Below are 16,091 nucleotides of genomic sequence, written 5' to 3' on the forward strand. Positions count from 1 at the left end.
GGAGTGCAGTGGCTGCTCCCGGCCACCACAGCCTTGACCTGCTGGGCTCCAGCGATCCTTTCACCTCCGCCTTCCAAGTAGCTGGAACTACAGGCGCGTGCTATCATGCCTGGCTAATTTGTTTGATTTATTGTAGAGATGAGGTGGCGCCAAGTTGCCCAGGCGGGTCTCAAACCCGCAGGCTCAGGCAATCCACTCACCTCAGCCTCCCAAGGCACGGGATTACAGGCTGAGCCACTGAGCCTGGCTAGAGATAATCTTATATATCTTATATAAAAACCAAAAAAACTCTTTAAACTGAATAACAATTTAAACAAAGTTGCAGCAGGATATAAAATCGACAACAGCATACAAAAAATAGCATTTTTACACCAACAATAGCTGAAAAAGAAATCAAGAAAGCAATCCCATTTATAATAACTACAAAAAAAAACCCTAGAAATTTAACCAAAACGATCTCTACAATGATGAAAAAAAATTTAAAGAATATATTAAAAAAATGGAAAGACATCCCATGTTCATGAACTAAATAATTAACATTGTTAGTATGATATTACTCAAAGCAAACTACAATCACTGTCAAAGTAACAATGACATTCTTCACAAAAACAGAAAAAAATAATCTTGAAATTTGCATGGAGCCAAAAAAGAGCCTGAATAGCCATAGCAATCCTGAGCAGTAAGAACAAAGCTATCTAAAACAAACAAAACTATCTGACTTCAAAATACACTACAAAGTTAAAGTAACCCAAACAGCATGGTACTAGCATAGAAACAGACACATGGACCAATGTAACAAAACAGAATCCATAAATAAACCGCATATTTATAGCCAATTGATTTTTGACAAAGATGACAAGAACATACATCAGGGAAAGGCCAATCTCTTCAATAAATGGTGCTGGGAAAACTGGCTATTCATATGCAGAAAAACTAAACTAGACGCCTATCTCACCATATATAAAAACCAACTCACATCAATGGAAGACTTAAATGTTAAGGTCTGAAACTCTGAATCTACTAGAAGGAAATAGAATAAACAGTTCAGGAAGAACAAGTATGTGAAAAAGAGTTCAAGATCACTAATCAAGAAAGTACAGCCATGAAAAAATAATAAAGACACCAAGACATGTAACCAGATGAGCACTGTTACAAGTTTTGCTTTGGAGACAGTCTTTGGGTCAAGAGTAGTAGACAATTCTACAGAACACAGTTTTTTAATACTTTACAGTGTTCCCTTTCCTCCAGAAACACCAAACAAAATGACTGGCCAGCAACGTAACACTGACAAAGCATAATTATATTTAGTAGTTGCTTTTTTTTTGTGTGTGTCTGTTGGGGTCTCATCTGTCACCCAGGCTAGAGTTCATTGGCACTGTCACGGCTCACCATACCTCTACCTCCAGGGCTCAGGCAATCTTTCTGCCTCAGCCTCCCGAGTAGCTGGAACTACAGATGCTCACCACCACACAGCTAATTTTTAATAGAGACAAGGCCTTGCTATGTTGCCCAGGCTGGTCTTGACCTCCTGGGCTCAAGCATTCCTCCTGGTCTTGGCCTTGCAAAGTGCTGGGATCACAGTCGTGAACCACTGCTCCTGGCTTATATATATAGTAGTTTCTAAATGTATCATAACAAAACCTGTCTTTTAATCATCTAATTGCATATCAGGGAAGGTCCAATCAGGAGAGAGAAACCACAGGGTGATTTGAATGGGGAGTTTAATATACAGAATTAAACTCTTAACAGGGGATGGGAATAAAAGGGAAATAACACGGAAGTTAAAAATTGTAGTAAAGAAAACCCCTTTCTTCTACAATGCCTCTCTAGTACCCTCTACTCACAGACCCTAACAACACAGCAATTGGCAAAGAAAAAAATATTTAAAGGTTTCAGTTCCATTTTCACACAGCATGCAATGAAGGGCGAATTTGAAGCTGAAAGGCAATAAAGTGATACTGGCACAGGGAATAAAACTTTTGTACTGAGTATCTCTTTCTTGACTTAACAAACAGAAAATAATGCAATAATCACACACATTCAAGACCACTGAAAACTACTGTTCTACTTACCTCATGTGTATATACTCTAATAGGTATTCCAAAAGCTCTGGCAAGGCCAAAATCAGCCAGTTTAATTGTTCCTTTGTCATCAATCAATAGATTTTGAGGTTTTAAGTCCCTGTGAAGAACTCTTCTAGAGTGACAAAACACAATCCCCTGTAGGATTTGGTATAAATAACTCTGGAAAAAAATATATGTTAGAAACTTAGTCATATCATGTATAATATTCTAAATAATCCATTTTATTTTAAAGATATAAGAATTAAAAATGCAGAGAAATAACTTAACCACCAAAGTTCATTTTAGACTAATAGACAAGAATTTGTAGGTGGGAAGCCAGGACATACAAGGAGGAAGACCCTAAAAAACTGGAATTTATTTACAAAAAATTGTGTATTTATTCTTTCATGTTCAAACTTCAGACACCTTCAAAATATCCTCCGTTTTTGAACTCGTCAATTTTGGTGTTTTTAGTGCTTCTCCTGTTTTTGTTTTACCTATTCCACATCGGTAAAATGTTTCCCTTTGAGGACTTTTTAATGCAGGCAAACAGAAAAAAAAATTACTCAGAGTAAGATCAAGCAAACAGGGAGGGTGGGGCATGGGGGTCATGTCATTTTTGGTCAAAAACTGAATAATCAGTGCAGTGAGGGCAGGCGAGTTGTCATGATGGAAGAACTAATCACCTGTTTGCCACAACTCGGAACATTTCTTCTGCAAATCATGATGCAACCTTATCAGTTGGTACACTTGATGCTGATGAGTTCCTAGAACACTCACCTCGCAGGGGAAGCCTATACTACAAGGGGCCCACTCTCCAAAAGATAATTCTGGGGCTTTTTTGGTCACCCCCTCTTATCTAAATCCATGTGAACTCATTTAGTCTTCTTTTACTTATTTTGATCCATAAGTAACAAATAGTTTTCTATAAAGAAGCTTCCTGAATTTTCTTCCATGTACTTTTAACACAAAACAACACTATTGTTATCTTGAATAACGTTGGTTTTTTGTTTTTTTTTTATGAGTTAGGGTCTCACTCCATCGCCCAGGTGGAGTGCAGTGGCACGCTCATGGCCACCCCAGTGTCAACCTGCTGGGTTCCAGCGATCCTTCCGCCTCAGCCTTCCAAGTAGTCAGAACTACAAGCGTGCAGCTACTACGCCCAGCTAATTTTTGATTTTATTGTAAAGACGAGGTCTCGCCAAGTTATCCGGGCTGGTCTCAAACCCGTGGGCTCAGGCATTCCACTTGCCTTGGCTTCCCAAAGTGCTGGGAATACAGGCTGAGCCACCGGGTTGTTTTGGCTTTTTCTTCAACCTGAGTAACACTTCTCTGTCTTCCAGGCCAAAGTCAGTTCATATGTCAGATAACTTGCTCCCTTTCCCTTTCACACCTCTCCTGTCCATCATTTTTAGGTGCTCACTGACACAGGCTTTTTCCTCCATCTATTTACAGGAACTTCGCTTATACCACTAAGCCCCATTGCTCAACTTTAATGACAGAGAAGTAAAATCTCCACCTGAGAAAGAAACTGCATGGCCTGGATATGAGAACTACAGGTCAATTAGGAACTAAAGTTAACTATTAAAACAAATATTTAATACTCTTAAATATTTCCCATTACAATATATCATTATCATCATCATAAGGAGATGCTTATTTCTTTCTCAGTGCCCTTCCACTCTTCCCATGGTCTTACATGCCCTCCAGATTCTGGATTTTCTAGCTGTTTTGTCTGTTAAAAGACAGTGTGGAAGGCAGTCCACCTGTTGTTTGCTTGGAATGCAGGAAATGAACATCACACCATATGGGCTCTTTAACACGCACCCACATGGCCCCAGACACAATCCGCAGATTATCTGGCAACTATGGGCCACGCACCACTGGGGTGGCTGCTTCACTTGGGAACGACACATTTTCTTTTTGAGTTAGAGTCTCACTCATCGCCCAAGTTGGAGTGTAATGGCAGGCTCACGGCCACCCCAGCGTTGACCTGCTGGGCTCCAGGGATCCTTCCGCCTCAGCTTTCCATGTAGCCAAACTACTGGAACACGCTACAATACTGACTAATTTTTGCTTTATTGTAGAGACAAGGTCTCGCCAAGTTGCCTGGGCTGGTCTCAAACCCATGGGGGCTCAGACAATCCTCTTGCTTCGGCCTCCCAAAATGCTGGGATAACAGGCTGAGCCTTTGAGCCCGGTCAGGTTGGTCTTTTTTATCTTTCAACTTTACATATTTATTTCCGTATTGGAAATATTGATTAGATTCCCAAAGAAATGTCAGAGGACATTATGAATTATACTCATTATATAATTAAGTGGAAACAATTAGTATATAATGCTGCTTAGTGGTTCAGAGATAAGTGGTTTACAACGTACTTGTTGCCAAAGACAATGTAATTTACATTTGAAGTAACAGATATTACAAAGATATAAACTATATGTAGTAAAATATTGACTTAAAGTTTGAAACTGGAAGACAATATAGACGCTCAATCCCAATAAATCCATCATAAGTTGAAAATGCTGTAAGTCAAAAATGCACTTAATACACCGATCCTACCAAACACCATAGCTTAGCCTATGCCACTTTAAACATGCTCAAAATACTTGCATTAGCCTCCAGTTGGGCAAATTCATTGAACACAAAGCCTATCTTATAATTGGATCTGTTTCCCAGTTTTTAAACCAAAATAATTCTTGATCCATCCAAGATTTTTTTTTTTTTTTTGAGTTGGAGTCTCACTCTGTCGCCCAGACTGGAGTGCAGTGGCCGCTCCCGGCCACCGCAGCCTCGACCCGCTGGGCTCCGGCGATCCTTCCGCCTCAGCCTTCTGAGTAGCCGGAATTACAGGCGTGCACTACCACGCCCGGCTGATTTTTTTATTTACTGTAGAGATGAGGTCTCGCCAAGTTGCCCAGGCGGGTCTCGAACCCGCAGGCTCAGGCAATCCGCTCACCTCGGCCTCCCAAAGTGCTGGGATTACAGGCTGAGCCACTGATCCTGGCCCCATCCAGGATTAAAAAGTATGTGTGAGAGGAACCTATTAAAACTACCAGAAAAATAGTCATGTATTATTCTAGTATATATGATCTTTGACAGGGGAAGAGTTAAGCAAGATATAAAAGCAGAAAGCTCAAAACTCATACAAGATCGTTAAAGACAATATCCTATTAGAAAAATCAGTGGAGAATATGTATAGACTGTTTATAAATGGCTAAGTATGAAGTGTCAAATATCATGAAATATAAAATTAAAATATTAATATGCCTTTTTATATTATAGATTGATAAAACCAAGTTTTGACAAAAGTGTTCTAAAACATTAACTGTTAAATGTTATGTGTGTTTGAGAGTAAATCGCTACAACTTTTTTTTTTTTTTTTTGAGTTGGAGTCTCACTCTGTCGCGCAGACTGGAGTGCAGTGGCATGCTCCCAGCTACCCCAGTGTCGACCAACTGGGCTCCGACGATCCGTCCACCTCAGTCTTCCAAGCAGTAGGAACTACAGGCACGTGCTACCACACCCAGCTAATTTTAGATTTATTGTAGAGACAAGGTCTCACCAAGTTGCCTGGATGGGTCTCACACCCACGGGCTCAGGCAATCCACTCGCCTCAGCCTCCCAAAGTGCTGGGATTACAGGGTGAGCCACCAAGCCCGGCCAGCTATGACTTTTTTAAGAGGGAAACCGGCAATATCTATCAAGATCTCAAGAGTAAGAAAATAAACATCTTCAACCCATCATTCCAGTTCTAAATATACATTCTGCTAAGCTGCATACAAAGGTAAGTATATACAAGGACATTCACCGTAATATTGTTCATAAGAGCAACAAAAAACAAAGCTGGAAAATAACTTACAGGTTCATCAATATGATACTGGTTTAAATTATATTAAAAACGTAAACAGACACAAGTAGATTTACATGCCTGATGATTTACATATTTTATATGTCAGTACTTTTAAAACCTCTTATATACATATTATATACATTTTTATAATTTAGCTGAAATATAATAAGGTTTATGCCAGGCACAGTGGCTCACGCCTGTAATTCCAGCATTTTGGGAGGTAGAGGTAAGAGGTTACCTGAGTCCAGGGGTTTGAGACCAGCCTGGGCAACTTGGCGAGACTTATCTCTACAATAAACCAAAAAATTAGCTGGGTGTATTGGCGTACGTCTGTGGTTCCAGCTACTTGGAAGGCAAAGGCAGACATACCACTTGAGCCCAGCAGGTCGAGGCTGCCAGAGCCGTGATGGTGCCACCACACTCCAGCCTGGGCAAAAGAGTGAGACTCCTACTCAACAAACAAACAATCCATAAATTTATTTTGTGTGGCTGCTTTTTAAAAGCGCTTCCTTGCCACTGCACTCCAGCCTGGGTGACTGGAGTGCAGAATCCGACTCAATAAATAAATGTCCACAACAAATTAACCAAAACATATCCAAAACCAGAATGAAACAACTTGCTACCATCATTCTGCCCAGGTTTTGGTACTTTGTTTTACACATATTTAACAGCCCAAGAAAGATAAGAATACTCTATTTTCCAACAGTATAATATATATTTATCAGTTCTATGTTATCTAAGGCACTACTTACTTTTCAACTTACTAGAAGCACTAGCTGGTAATAAAATGGGTAATTCTAATCTACATAGACTAACTGTAAGGCAGGAAAATGAAACATTTCTTCCTCATTCTACTTTCTAACACTTTTCCCAAGCATATTGCCACAAAATGCAGGGGTTTCTATGTTTATATATAGTCCCTTTACATTCAGTGAATAAATATTAGTACAATTAGATAAGCTTCTTACCTTAACAAGTGAAGAATCCATGAACTGCCCAGGAGGAATAGAATCCAAATATTTCTTGAGATCCATGGAAAGAAATTCAAAGATGAGATATAACCTGGAATCCTGCATAAGCACATCCTGAAGACTGAAGGATACAACATTTATATGAAAAAAAATCCAGCAAACATTTTGAAACTCTTTCACAAAATAAAACTATTTCCATATATTTCAAAGTAGCTATAATAAAAAGTAGGGAAGAAACAGTGGCTTCCCTAGTAGAGAAAACCTTAACACAAAACTAAAACTTCAGAAAGGACTCTCAGGAAAGCAATTCAAAATTAAATCTTATACAGGAGGTGCAAACAACCTGTATTCCAAAAGAAGAGTCCTAGGTTGGGTACCAATTGCTTAGAGCTTGTGTTTTCATTGAAGTAAATTACACAAATAAATTTTGAAGTAGTATCTGACCTTAACAGCTGCTCCCTATCTCCAGCACCAGCCAAATACAATTAGATTTTAACTTGATCATGAGGAAAACAGCTGCCTCAAAGCACCCAACCCAAATACTTTAAGGAAAAAAAGGTTTTTCTTCTTAGTCATCTGACCTGGCTACCTTTGTTAGAAAGGTCTTTAGGGACTAGAGGTCCCAGAATGGGAGACTTGACAAAGTTCTATATGCAAAAAGTCTCCTTTTTTTTCATGGCCAATTGACCTTGCTTTTCCAGCCCCAAACACAAATCTCTACATCACCAAGCTCCTCTAACAGTTACTGCTTTTACAGCTTATTCTTTTATATATGCCCAGCATTCTCAATGAACAAAGTAGGGCTCTATTTTACTCAGCAAATGTAATTTTAATCAAGCAAATGTAAAATTTCCACAACGAAATTCAAATTTGAAATAGCATGTGTAGAAAATGGTTTAAATTCATATATTATACTATACCTGACTATATTTGGATGACGAAGTTCTTTCAATAGAGAAATTTCCCGAATTGCCGTACTAGGAACCCCTTCCTCTTCACTTTCTAGTCTGATTTTCTTCATGGCTACCACTTGACCAGTAGTTTTGTGTCTACCCTTATATACAACTCCATAGGTACCTGAAACAAAGTAAATATCTGCTATGTGACACACCCCACAAACTAAAAAATTGTAAGATTATTGAATCCCACAAGGCTTCACATGATAGAAATGTCTGCTGTGGCAAGTGGGGAATATCTTACTCATAACTATACCCTCATTGATTCCAAAAAGAAATTGAGGATAACTACAATCCATCATGTATATGGTTTAGAAATAAAATTCATGTAGTCATCACAAATTTCCTATACATTTAAAATAACATTAGTGTGCCAGCACATTTTACAAAAGAAAATATACATCTTTTTGAAAACTGAAATTAGCCTGCCAAAAATCTTACCCAACAATAAAGTAGGCATAAACTATAGTAAAAAGATTTGAGCTCAGTAAACACTGACAGGAATCACTGTGACACTATCAGAAAATTCCATAGAGTACTATATGATTTTTTTTTTTTTGAGTTGGAGCCTCACTCCATTGCCCAGGCTAGAGGGCTGTGGCACACTCACAGCCACTCCAGCATTGGCCTGCTAGGCTCCAGTGATCCTTCCACCTCAGGAAAGTAGCCGGAATTACAGGGGCAAGCTAATTTTTTGATTTATTGTAGAGATGCGGTCTCACCAAGTTGCCCTGGCTGGTCTCGAACCTGTGGGATCAGGCAATCCACTCACCTTGGCCTCCCAAAGTGCTGAGCCACCGAGCCTGGCCCATGATTTTCAAAACACTTTTATATATATATCTCAAAATACAAAGTCAACAATCCTCATTTTCAAAAGAAAGGAGATAAAAAAAGACCACATTTGTATTAAATACTTATTAAACCTAATAAAACTCACATTATGTACTACAGATTAGGAAAGCCTCACAGCCATTCAGAAGTTAATGAAAACACTGATTCTGATATATGAGCTTCAGGTAATAAGCAAAATGTCAATATAAGAGATAGTAGGGGAGGGGAGAGGGTGGATACAGGAACCAGGAATGGCAATAAGGGAAAAGCACTAGTTAGCTAAAACACATTAAGCACATGCAGCCCTGAATTTCCTACATAAGTGCTTTTGAAACTTGGGTTGGAATATAGGGAGGTCCTGAACCCCTTAATTATATATACAATTTGGTTAAATAGCTTTTGCTTTTTGTGATATCAGTTTAACTTCAAAAGCGATTAGATTGTATTTTTCTAAGAAGTTCTATTCTATAGCTTTTGAGTTTCTTCAAAGGCAGCAGTATTTCAAAAAAGGCTAAGAACCAGTAAAAAATTCACTGCTTAGTTAGAATATTAAGCAATTTGATTAGTGGTAATCTGATGTTATATAAAGTTTGTACTAATTTTTTTTTTTTTTTTTTTAAAGAAAATGTAGCTGGGTGCAGTGGCTCATACCCGTACTACCAGCACTTTGGGAGGCAGAGGCAAGAGGACTGCCTGGGCCCATGAGTTGAAACCAGTCTGGTCAACTTGCCAAGACCTCATCTCTACAATAAATAAAAAAAAATCATCTGGGCATGGTGGCACATACCTTGTAGTTCCAGTTGCTTTGAAGGCTGAGGTGAAAGGATCACCTGAGCCCAGCAGGTCGAGACTGCAGTGGCTATGAGCGTGCCACTACACTCTAGCCTGGGCGAGAGTGAGACTCCGATTCAAAAAATGTCTTCCTAAGTAGTGTTATTATTTTAAAAATATAATTTGACACAAAACCATTTTATACTATTCTAATTAAATGTTGGATTAACTCGTGACTTTGGAATAAACTAAATTATTCCATATTAAAGGAGAATTGACAACATTTGATCCTCATAGTAGGTAACCTTGTATATACTTAAAATGTATACTTTTTTGGATGTAAATTATACTTGCGTTAAACACAAAAGTAGGCAAGTCAGTAGCACAGAATTTTCAGAATCAGCTCATAACAATTGTTTAAATGGTGGCCAACACTCAATACTTACTGAATTTTAGAGATCAAGTGCTCTAAGTCTTTTTCTGACTCAATGAACCACTATCATTTCTCACTGAACTACTAAAATAGTGGAATGATTCTACTGGCTAATCATCAAAAATTATTTGTGAAATATATGGTATCAATGCTCTGAAATGAACTAAAAATTCTAACGGTAGTTACATTTTAATTAGCTTACTAAATAACTAAGCTAAATAATCATGTATATGGTTAATAATATTATAGAACTAAAAATAATCATTTAACATAAAGTCTCGAAAGAGATCAGTCTAAGACTAACAGAAGTAGGATACGGTCAGATTATGGAAGACCTGAAGCAGATATCTTTCATTCAACAAATATTTAGAGTGCCCACTAAATGCCAGGTAAGTTTCCATCACTAGGATATGGCTATTCTCTATTATCTAAAAAGACATTTTCTTAAGACAAGAAGGAATTCAAAGACTAGCTGGCGACACACAGATTTTTGTAATTCATAAGGATCCGAGAACTTCTTAATAATTTAAATAGGCAAAGTCTGGATGTATTTAAGAACTGAATTAGGTTGTCAAAACACTGTCAAGAGAGAAAAAAGACAAAGAGGCATTAACTGCCAAATTAGAGGCATGACCTCAGGTGAATTTTCAGAATATACATGCGAAGCATTTATGGGTAAAGAGCATCTCTACAACTCACTTCAAATGGATCAAAATTACAACAACCAGTTGTTCTTACCAAAAAGAAATAATAAATGACATGATGGATATGCTACACTAACTATCCTAATTTTATTCTCATACAACACATACTTGTATCAAAGCATTAAATTGTACCCCATAATATGTACAATTACAAAATGTTAATTAAAAAATAATTTAAAAACAGAGAAAAACAGCCGGGCTCTGTGGCTCAGCCTGTAATCCCAGCACTTTGGGAGGCTGAGGTGAGTGGCTTGCCTGAGCCCGCGGGTTCCTGACCAGCCTGGGCAACTTGGCAAGACCTCGTCTCTACAATAAAATTTTTTTTTAAATGAGCCAGGCGTGGTAGCATGCGCGTGTAGTTCCAGCTACTTGGAAGGCAAAGGCGGAAGGATCGCCAGAATCCAGCTGGTTGATGCTGGGGTGGCCGTGAGCGTGCCGCTGCACTCCAGCCTGGGCAACAGAGTGAGACTCCAACTCAAAAAAAAAATGGAGAAAAACAAAATGGTACCACACACAAAATACCCACACACATAATTTAAGTATAACAAAACACTGACATCTTGGTAAAAGTATTATAAGTTAATTGCACAGATCTTTCAACTTATCTGTAAGTTTGGAAATGTCCAAAATACAAAGTTGAAGGAAAAACATAACTTTTAAAATAGTATATTATTACTAGACTTTAATCAGATACCTGGTAGAAACAGAAAATTCTGTGTGGATATCATCTAAGCCTCCAATTTTTACAGATTAATTTTTCAAAAACAATATCCATCATGCAATCCACAACAACCAGGCATTCAAATAGCAACTAAAACACAAGCCAGAAAAAGAAAAAACAAGAGTTTAGAAAAACAAACAAAAGCAGGGCATGGTGGCTCATGCCTGTAATCTGAGCACTTTGGAAGGCCAAGGCAGGAGGATTGCTTGAGCCCAGCCTAGGCAACTTTAAAAAAGAAAAAAGAAAAACAAGAAAAGCAAACAAGGCAAACAGATAATGCTATTATTAAATATCTGAGTATCTCCTGTGGGCTGGGCACTATTGCCAGGCAGTGGGCAAATAGTTGTTTTTTTTTTTTTATGAGACAGGATCTCACTCTGTTGCCATGACTAGAGTGCAGTAGAATGAACCTGGCTCACTGCAGCCTTGATCTGGGCTCAAGCCATCCTGCCAGCTCACCCTCCTGAGTAGCAGGGACTGCAGACGTGCACCACAATGCCTGGCTAATTTTTTTATTTGTTGTTGAGATGAGGTCCCACTATGCTGCCCAGGCCGGTCTCAAACTCCTAGGCCCAAGCAATTCTCCCACCTCAGCCTCCCAAAGTGCTGGGATTACAGGCATGAGCCATCACGCCTGGCAAATAGCTAACTCCCAGTCCTCATGGAGCCTACTGTAAAGAAATTAAAAGGGATACGAAGGATGATGCAAAGGGAACAACAAAATGCTTTTGATCTAGAGCAAGGAGATGACAAGTGAAGCCAGTAGAATGGTTTCCAGGTAGAAAGACCGGCCTACCAAAAACCCATATGCCAAATCAGAGCATATTTGAGGACATCAAATCCAAATTAGAGTTTTGTGGCATTAGATGCACTGGTAAGGGAGCTATAATGTAAAGGAAATTATGCAGACAGTGGTCAGAGTAATAATACAAATGATTAATATTTGAAGGCTTTCTGCATTGAAGCATTCAAACAAATGCTTTTCACACATTGTCTCATTGTATAATCATCATCTGTGGTCCGTTCAATTACTCCTATTTGCAGAGGCAGAAATTGAGTTCCTGAGAATGAAGAATCCTAGAAATGAATGGGAGTCTTCTGATTCACCTATATATATGTAATGGACTAAACTTAAAATTACATTCTTAACTGTTCCTACTTTGTTGTAGCAATTAAAATACTTTTCTCAGGAGTCAAATCTGTGGTCTCCCTTTGTTTGGAGTTCTACAGTTTTAAAGAAAAATACATCTATACTTTAAGACTGCCTCCTTTATGCCCAACTGAAAAATGAACTCATTAAATTTTCTAACGATTTAACACACGCACACACACTACAAAGCATTAGACATGCTAATCAAACTTATTTTTAATTCAGCAGTAAAATTCACTTAATAGAAAGGTCATAAGTGAACTTATTTTTTTCCAAAAAAAAAAACACCCATAATATACTTCCAACCCAATACCACACTAACTTGTCATTCCTATCTTACTAAATTCCCTTCAGTAGTCCTCCCTTTGTTTTTTCATATTCCTTGTTCAGTAGGGTCTTTGAGCATACTAAAAAGAGAGTTGGGAATGTTCTTCAAGCAGAACATATATAAACTAGACTCTATTAGCAAATTATGTTGTACCTGGAAAATTGAGACTACCAAAACTCCTACATATAATCTTGGATATTATGATGGAATAGAAAACAACAGGAAAAGGGATTATGCCATGTAGAGCTAAACATTCTTTAAAATAGTACAGAAAAGGGAATGAATTATATACAAAAGTTATGGTTTTATAATAGCTTACATGTACACAACAGGTCATTTATACCTAGGGTAAATGAGTAGAAATCTTATTTAAATTAGTTTAATAGTCAATTATTGTAACCAGTCTAGAAAGTTCAGGTAAGTTCAGTTAAAATATTAATCATGCAACATATTATGAAATTAGCATAATACTCTGTCCCCTAACACATGTTAGTGTTTTCGAAACACAAGTACTGTTTTCAATGTTTAGTATCAGAAGAATGTAAGATTATGGGGGTATGACTCTGGGGGGAAAGTCATTATGGAGTCAGAATAATTTCAATCCTCTTAAAATGTGAACATTTTTGTGCTTAAGTTATAATTGTAAAGTATATATTAATGCACATTAGTATTACAAGGGTTGAGCTTTAATATTTACATGTGTTGGCGTTACAGAATTAAAGTGCTGTTAAATCATTTTGAAAACATTTATATTATTAAAACCACTCACCTTCTCCAATTTTCTCTATTTTGGTATAATCTTCCATGTTTACTCAATCAGTACGTATAGTAGATCCTAAATGAGGGGCAAAATTGATTTGATTACATGACACTAACTCAAAGGGTAGTTTTAAGTACTAATGAGGTACTATTTGTAAAGCATTTTCCACACTGCCTATTGCAGTATCTAGTAAGTATTCCGTAAACATTAGTTATTATATTTGAACAACATTTACAAGGGTAAAGAACTCCTGCTAATAAAACTTTCCCATCCATCTTGGTGCCTAAAACAGTGGAAACATCTACACATTTGGTATTTGTGTAGTATTAAGCTTCTTCCAATCAAATTAACCCTCATATTTGGACATCAACTTGTATACTCTTCCCAAACAAAAACCATAATTAACTTCTCTGTATTTGATACTTTTAAGTAGTACCAGTGTATGCCAAATTTATACCCAAATATTTCAGCTGTACTGCTGTACTGTATTAGATCTGTACTGCTTTGTGCTATTTTAAAGACTATGCAAAACACTATTTTTTAATGATGATGAGATAAATAAAATGTGTTTGGATTGTTCACTCATTAGAAAGATTTTGTTCAAAGCAGCAAAAACATTTTAGTGTTTACAATTGCTCCATTTTTAATCTTTCTCCTTTGTTTTAAACAACATACTCAAGACTTCAAGGTCCTTTTTTTGCAAGAGTAAGAATTATGAAGCACCCTAAGAGAATGAAAAGTGCAATTTCACAGATAAAATTCCAATGAAACCACACATAAAGTCAAGAACGAAGTAGAAAAACTACATTCGTGAATCACAAGGGATGGTCAAAAAGAGCTGACAACCAGATGTTCAAGACTTCCTCAAGGTGGTAAATTTAATGAGGAAACTTCAGAAGCCTGAGCATAATTACTTTGATTTTTCTAATACACCCATCACTGACGATAAAATATTTATAAAGGTCACTCCGCCGCGTATTTGACCCATTAAATTCTAAATCTCACATTCATCTTCAAAGAAAAATGAATCTACAAAAAAGTAGAGATAAATCTTCTCAAACGAACAAAACTGCACTACACTGGTATGAGTGACAACCTTAACAATTTGTAGCCTATGAAATGCCAGGAGACAATCTCCCCCCCACCCACCAATAACCAGATTGAGTAGTACCTAAAGTACAACAGTTGAGGTCTGTTCAAACAGCTAAAATTTAGCTCGATTTCAAAGCTGAGCTCAATTACCCTCCCACCACTTTCCAGCGGTGACAGTCTTAAAGGCTGCTGCTTACTAGCCGCAGGATGTAAAACACCAAAGGCTTCATCACCCCACCCACAGGCCCTCTACGTCTTTACAAAACCTAAGATGTGCAAACGAGTGACTTGAGTATTAGACTTAAAATGACTGAAAGACATTAATACACACATTTCCGTCTCGGCATTCTTAGTTTTTCACTTTTGTGTGTCTGTGTGCCAATACCATGGTATACAGATGGCAAGTATCAAATAAAAAGGAGAACATCCGGGTTCCATGGTGGCTCAGCTGAGTGTTCTTAAAGCTCCAGGTGAGCACAGGTACGCCCAAGGTCCACGAGCTCATGGGAGGGGTGTCTCCAGGCGGCCTGGGTTTAGGGTCTCGCTTTCCACCCCCGCAGTCAGAGGAGAGAGCGCGCAGGGAACCGACCTAGGATTAAGTCAGGTGCTCGGCGGGCGTGCTGGAATGGATTCTGCTTCGTCCATTACCCGAAAGAACAGACGACCTCACCTCCTGACTGCAATCCCGAGGGCAGGGCAGCCCCAGTCCTCCCGCGTGTAACCCCGCCTGGCTGGGCACCCCGAGCCTCCTCGAAAGCTGGGCCCGGCGTGGCTCACTCGCCCAAGCCCGAGCCCAGGTGAAGGCCCTGCTCCCTCCCCACCTCCGGCCCAGCCCTGCCCCACGCAGACCCGGGCTCAATACTCGCCCTCCAAGACCCCCGGGTCAACCCACAGGCATGACCCTGACCCTAGCAACTCTACCCGGCTTAAGATCCCGCGGCGGCCGCAGCGACAGCTACCACCTCCGCGTCGCTCTCCCCTCAACTTTCAAGAACTAGCTTTGAGGCTAAATGCGAGCAGTTTCAAACTCACCGCGCTAAAGGGTCCCGGGTCCACCAATCGGGTAGCCCGTGGACTTTCAAAGGAACCAATCAGAGCACAGCTCCGCTTGAGCTGGGCCTCCCGGGTAGATAGAGCGCGAAAGGAGGAGGAAACGGCGGCTGGTGAAAAAGCAGGAGGGCGGGCGCCAACTGAATCTGAACGCATGCGCTCTCTTTCATTCCAGGAGTGCGTCGTCCTACTGTTTCTAGTTCTCAGGAATCTACGATTCTCTCTGTTTTTCTTTTTAAATCTATTCTCCCAGAATTGGCACAATCAAAATTTATTGCATTCACATGTCTCATTAAGAAGTTATATTGTGATTACATCGAGATTCTATCACTTTCACTTCTAATATTTAAGGTTAGGTAATAGTTAATTTTTCTAAATGAGTGATTTGTGGGCTAAGCCCAAGGGAC

At 38.9% G+C, this 16,091-nt stretch overlaps 1 protein-coding gene across 3 annotated transcripts in view; it reads right to left on the reverse strand.

Annotated features, from left to right (window-relative positions):
• CDK1 (cyclin dependent kinase 1) overlaps nt 1-15,796 on the reverse strand; it is a 20,532-nt gene extending 4,736 nt beyond the window's left edge. Inside the window, exons 1-5 of one of the 3 annotated variants that reach the window (XM_021716007.1) lie at nt 15,667-15,796; nt 13,552-13,617; nt 7,809-7,965; nt 6,886-7,009; nt 2,073-2,243 (exon numbers count right to left, since the gene is read on the reverse strand). In XM_021716007.1, the coding sequence (XP_021571682.1) occupies nt 2,073-2,243; nt 6,886-7,009; nt 7,809-7,965; nt 13,552-13,588 (489 nt within the window). In that variant the 5' untranslated portion in view covers nt 13,589-13,617; nt 15,667-15,796. Of the gene's footprint in view, nt 1-2,072; nt 2,244-6,885; nt 7,010-7,808; nt 7,966-13,551; nt 13,618-15,555 lie in introns of all 3 variants that reach the window. The other 2 variants (XM_008064939.2, XM_008064940.1) reach the window with 2 other exon arrangements.
• Between the last annotated feature and the right edge of the window lie 295 nt (nt 15,797-16,091).

This window comes from Carlito syrichta, unplaced genomic scaffold, assembly GCF_000164805.1.
Source record: "Carlito syrichta isolate Samal-C Ts95f unplaced genomic scaffold, Tarsius_syrichta-2.0.1 Scaffold308110, whole genome shotgun sequence".
Taxonomy (NCBI): Eukaryota; Metazoa; Chordata; class Mammalia; order Primates; family Tarsiidae; genus Carlito; species Carlito syrichta.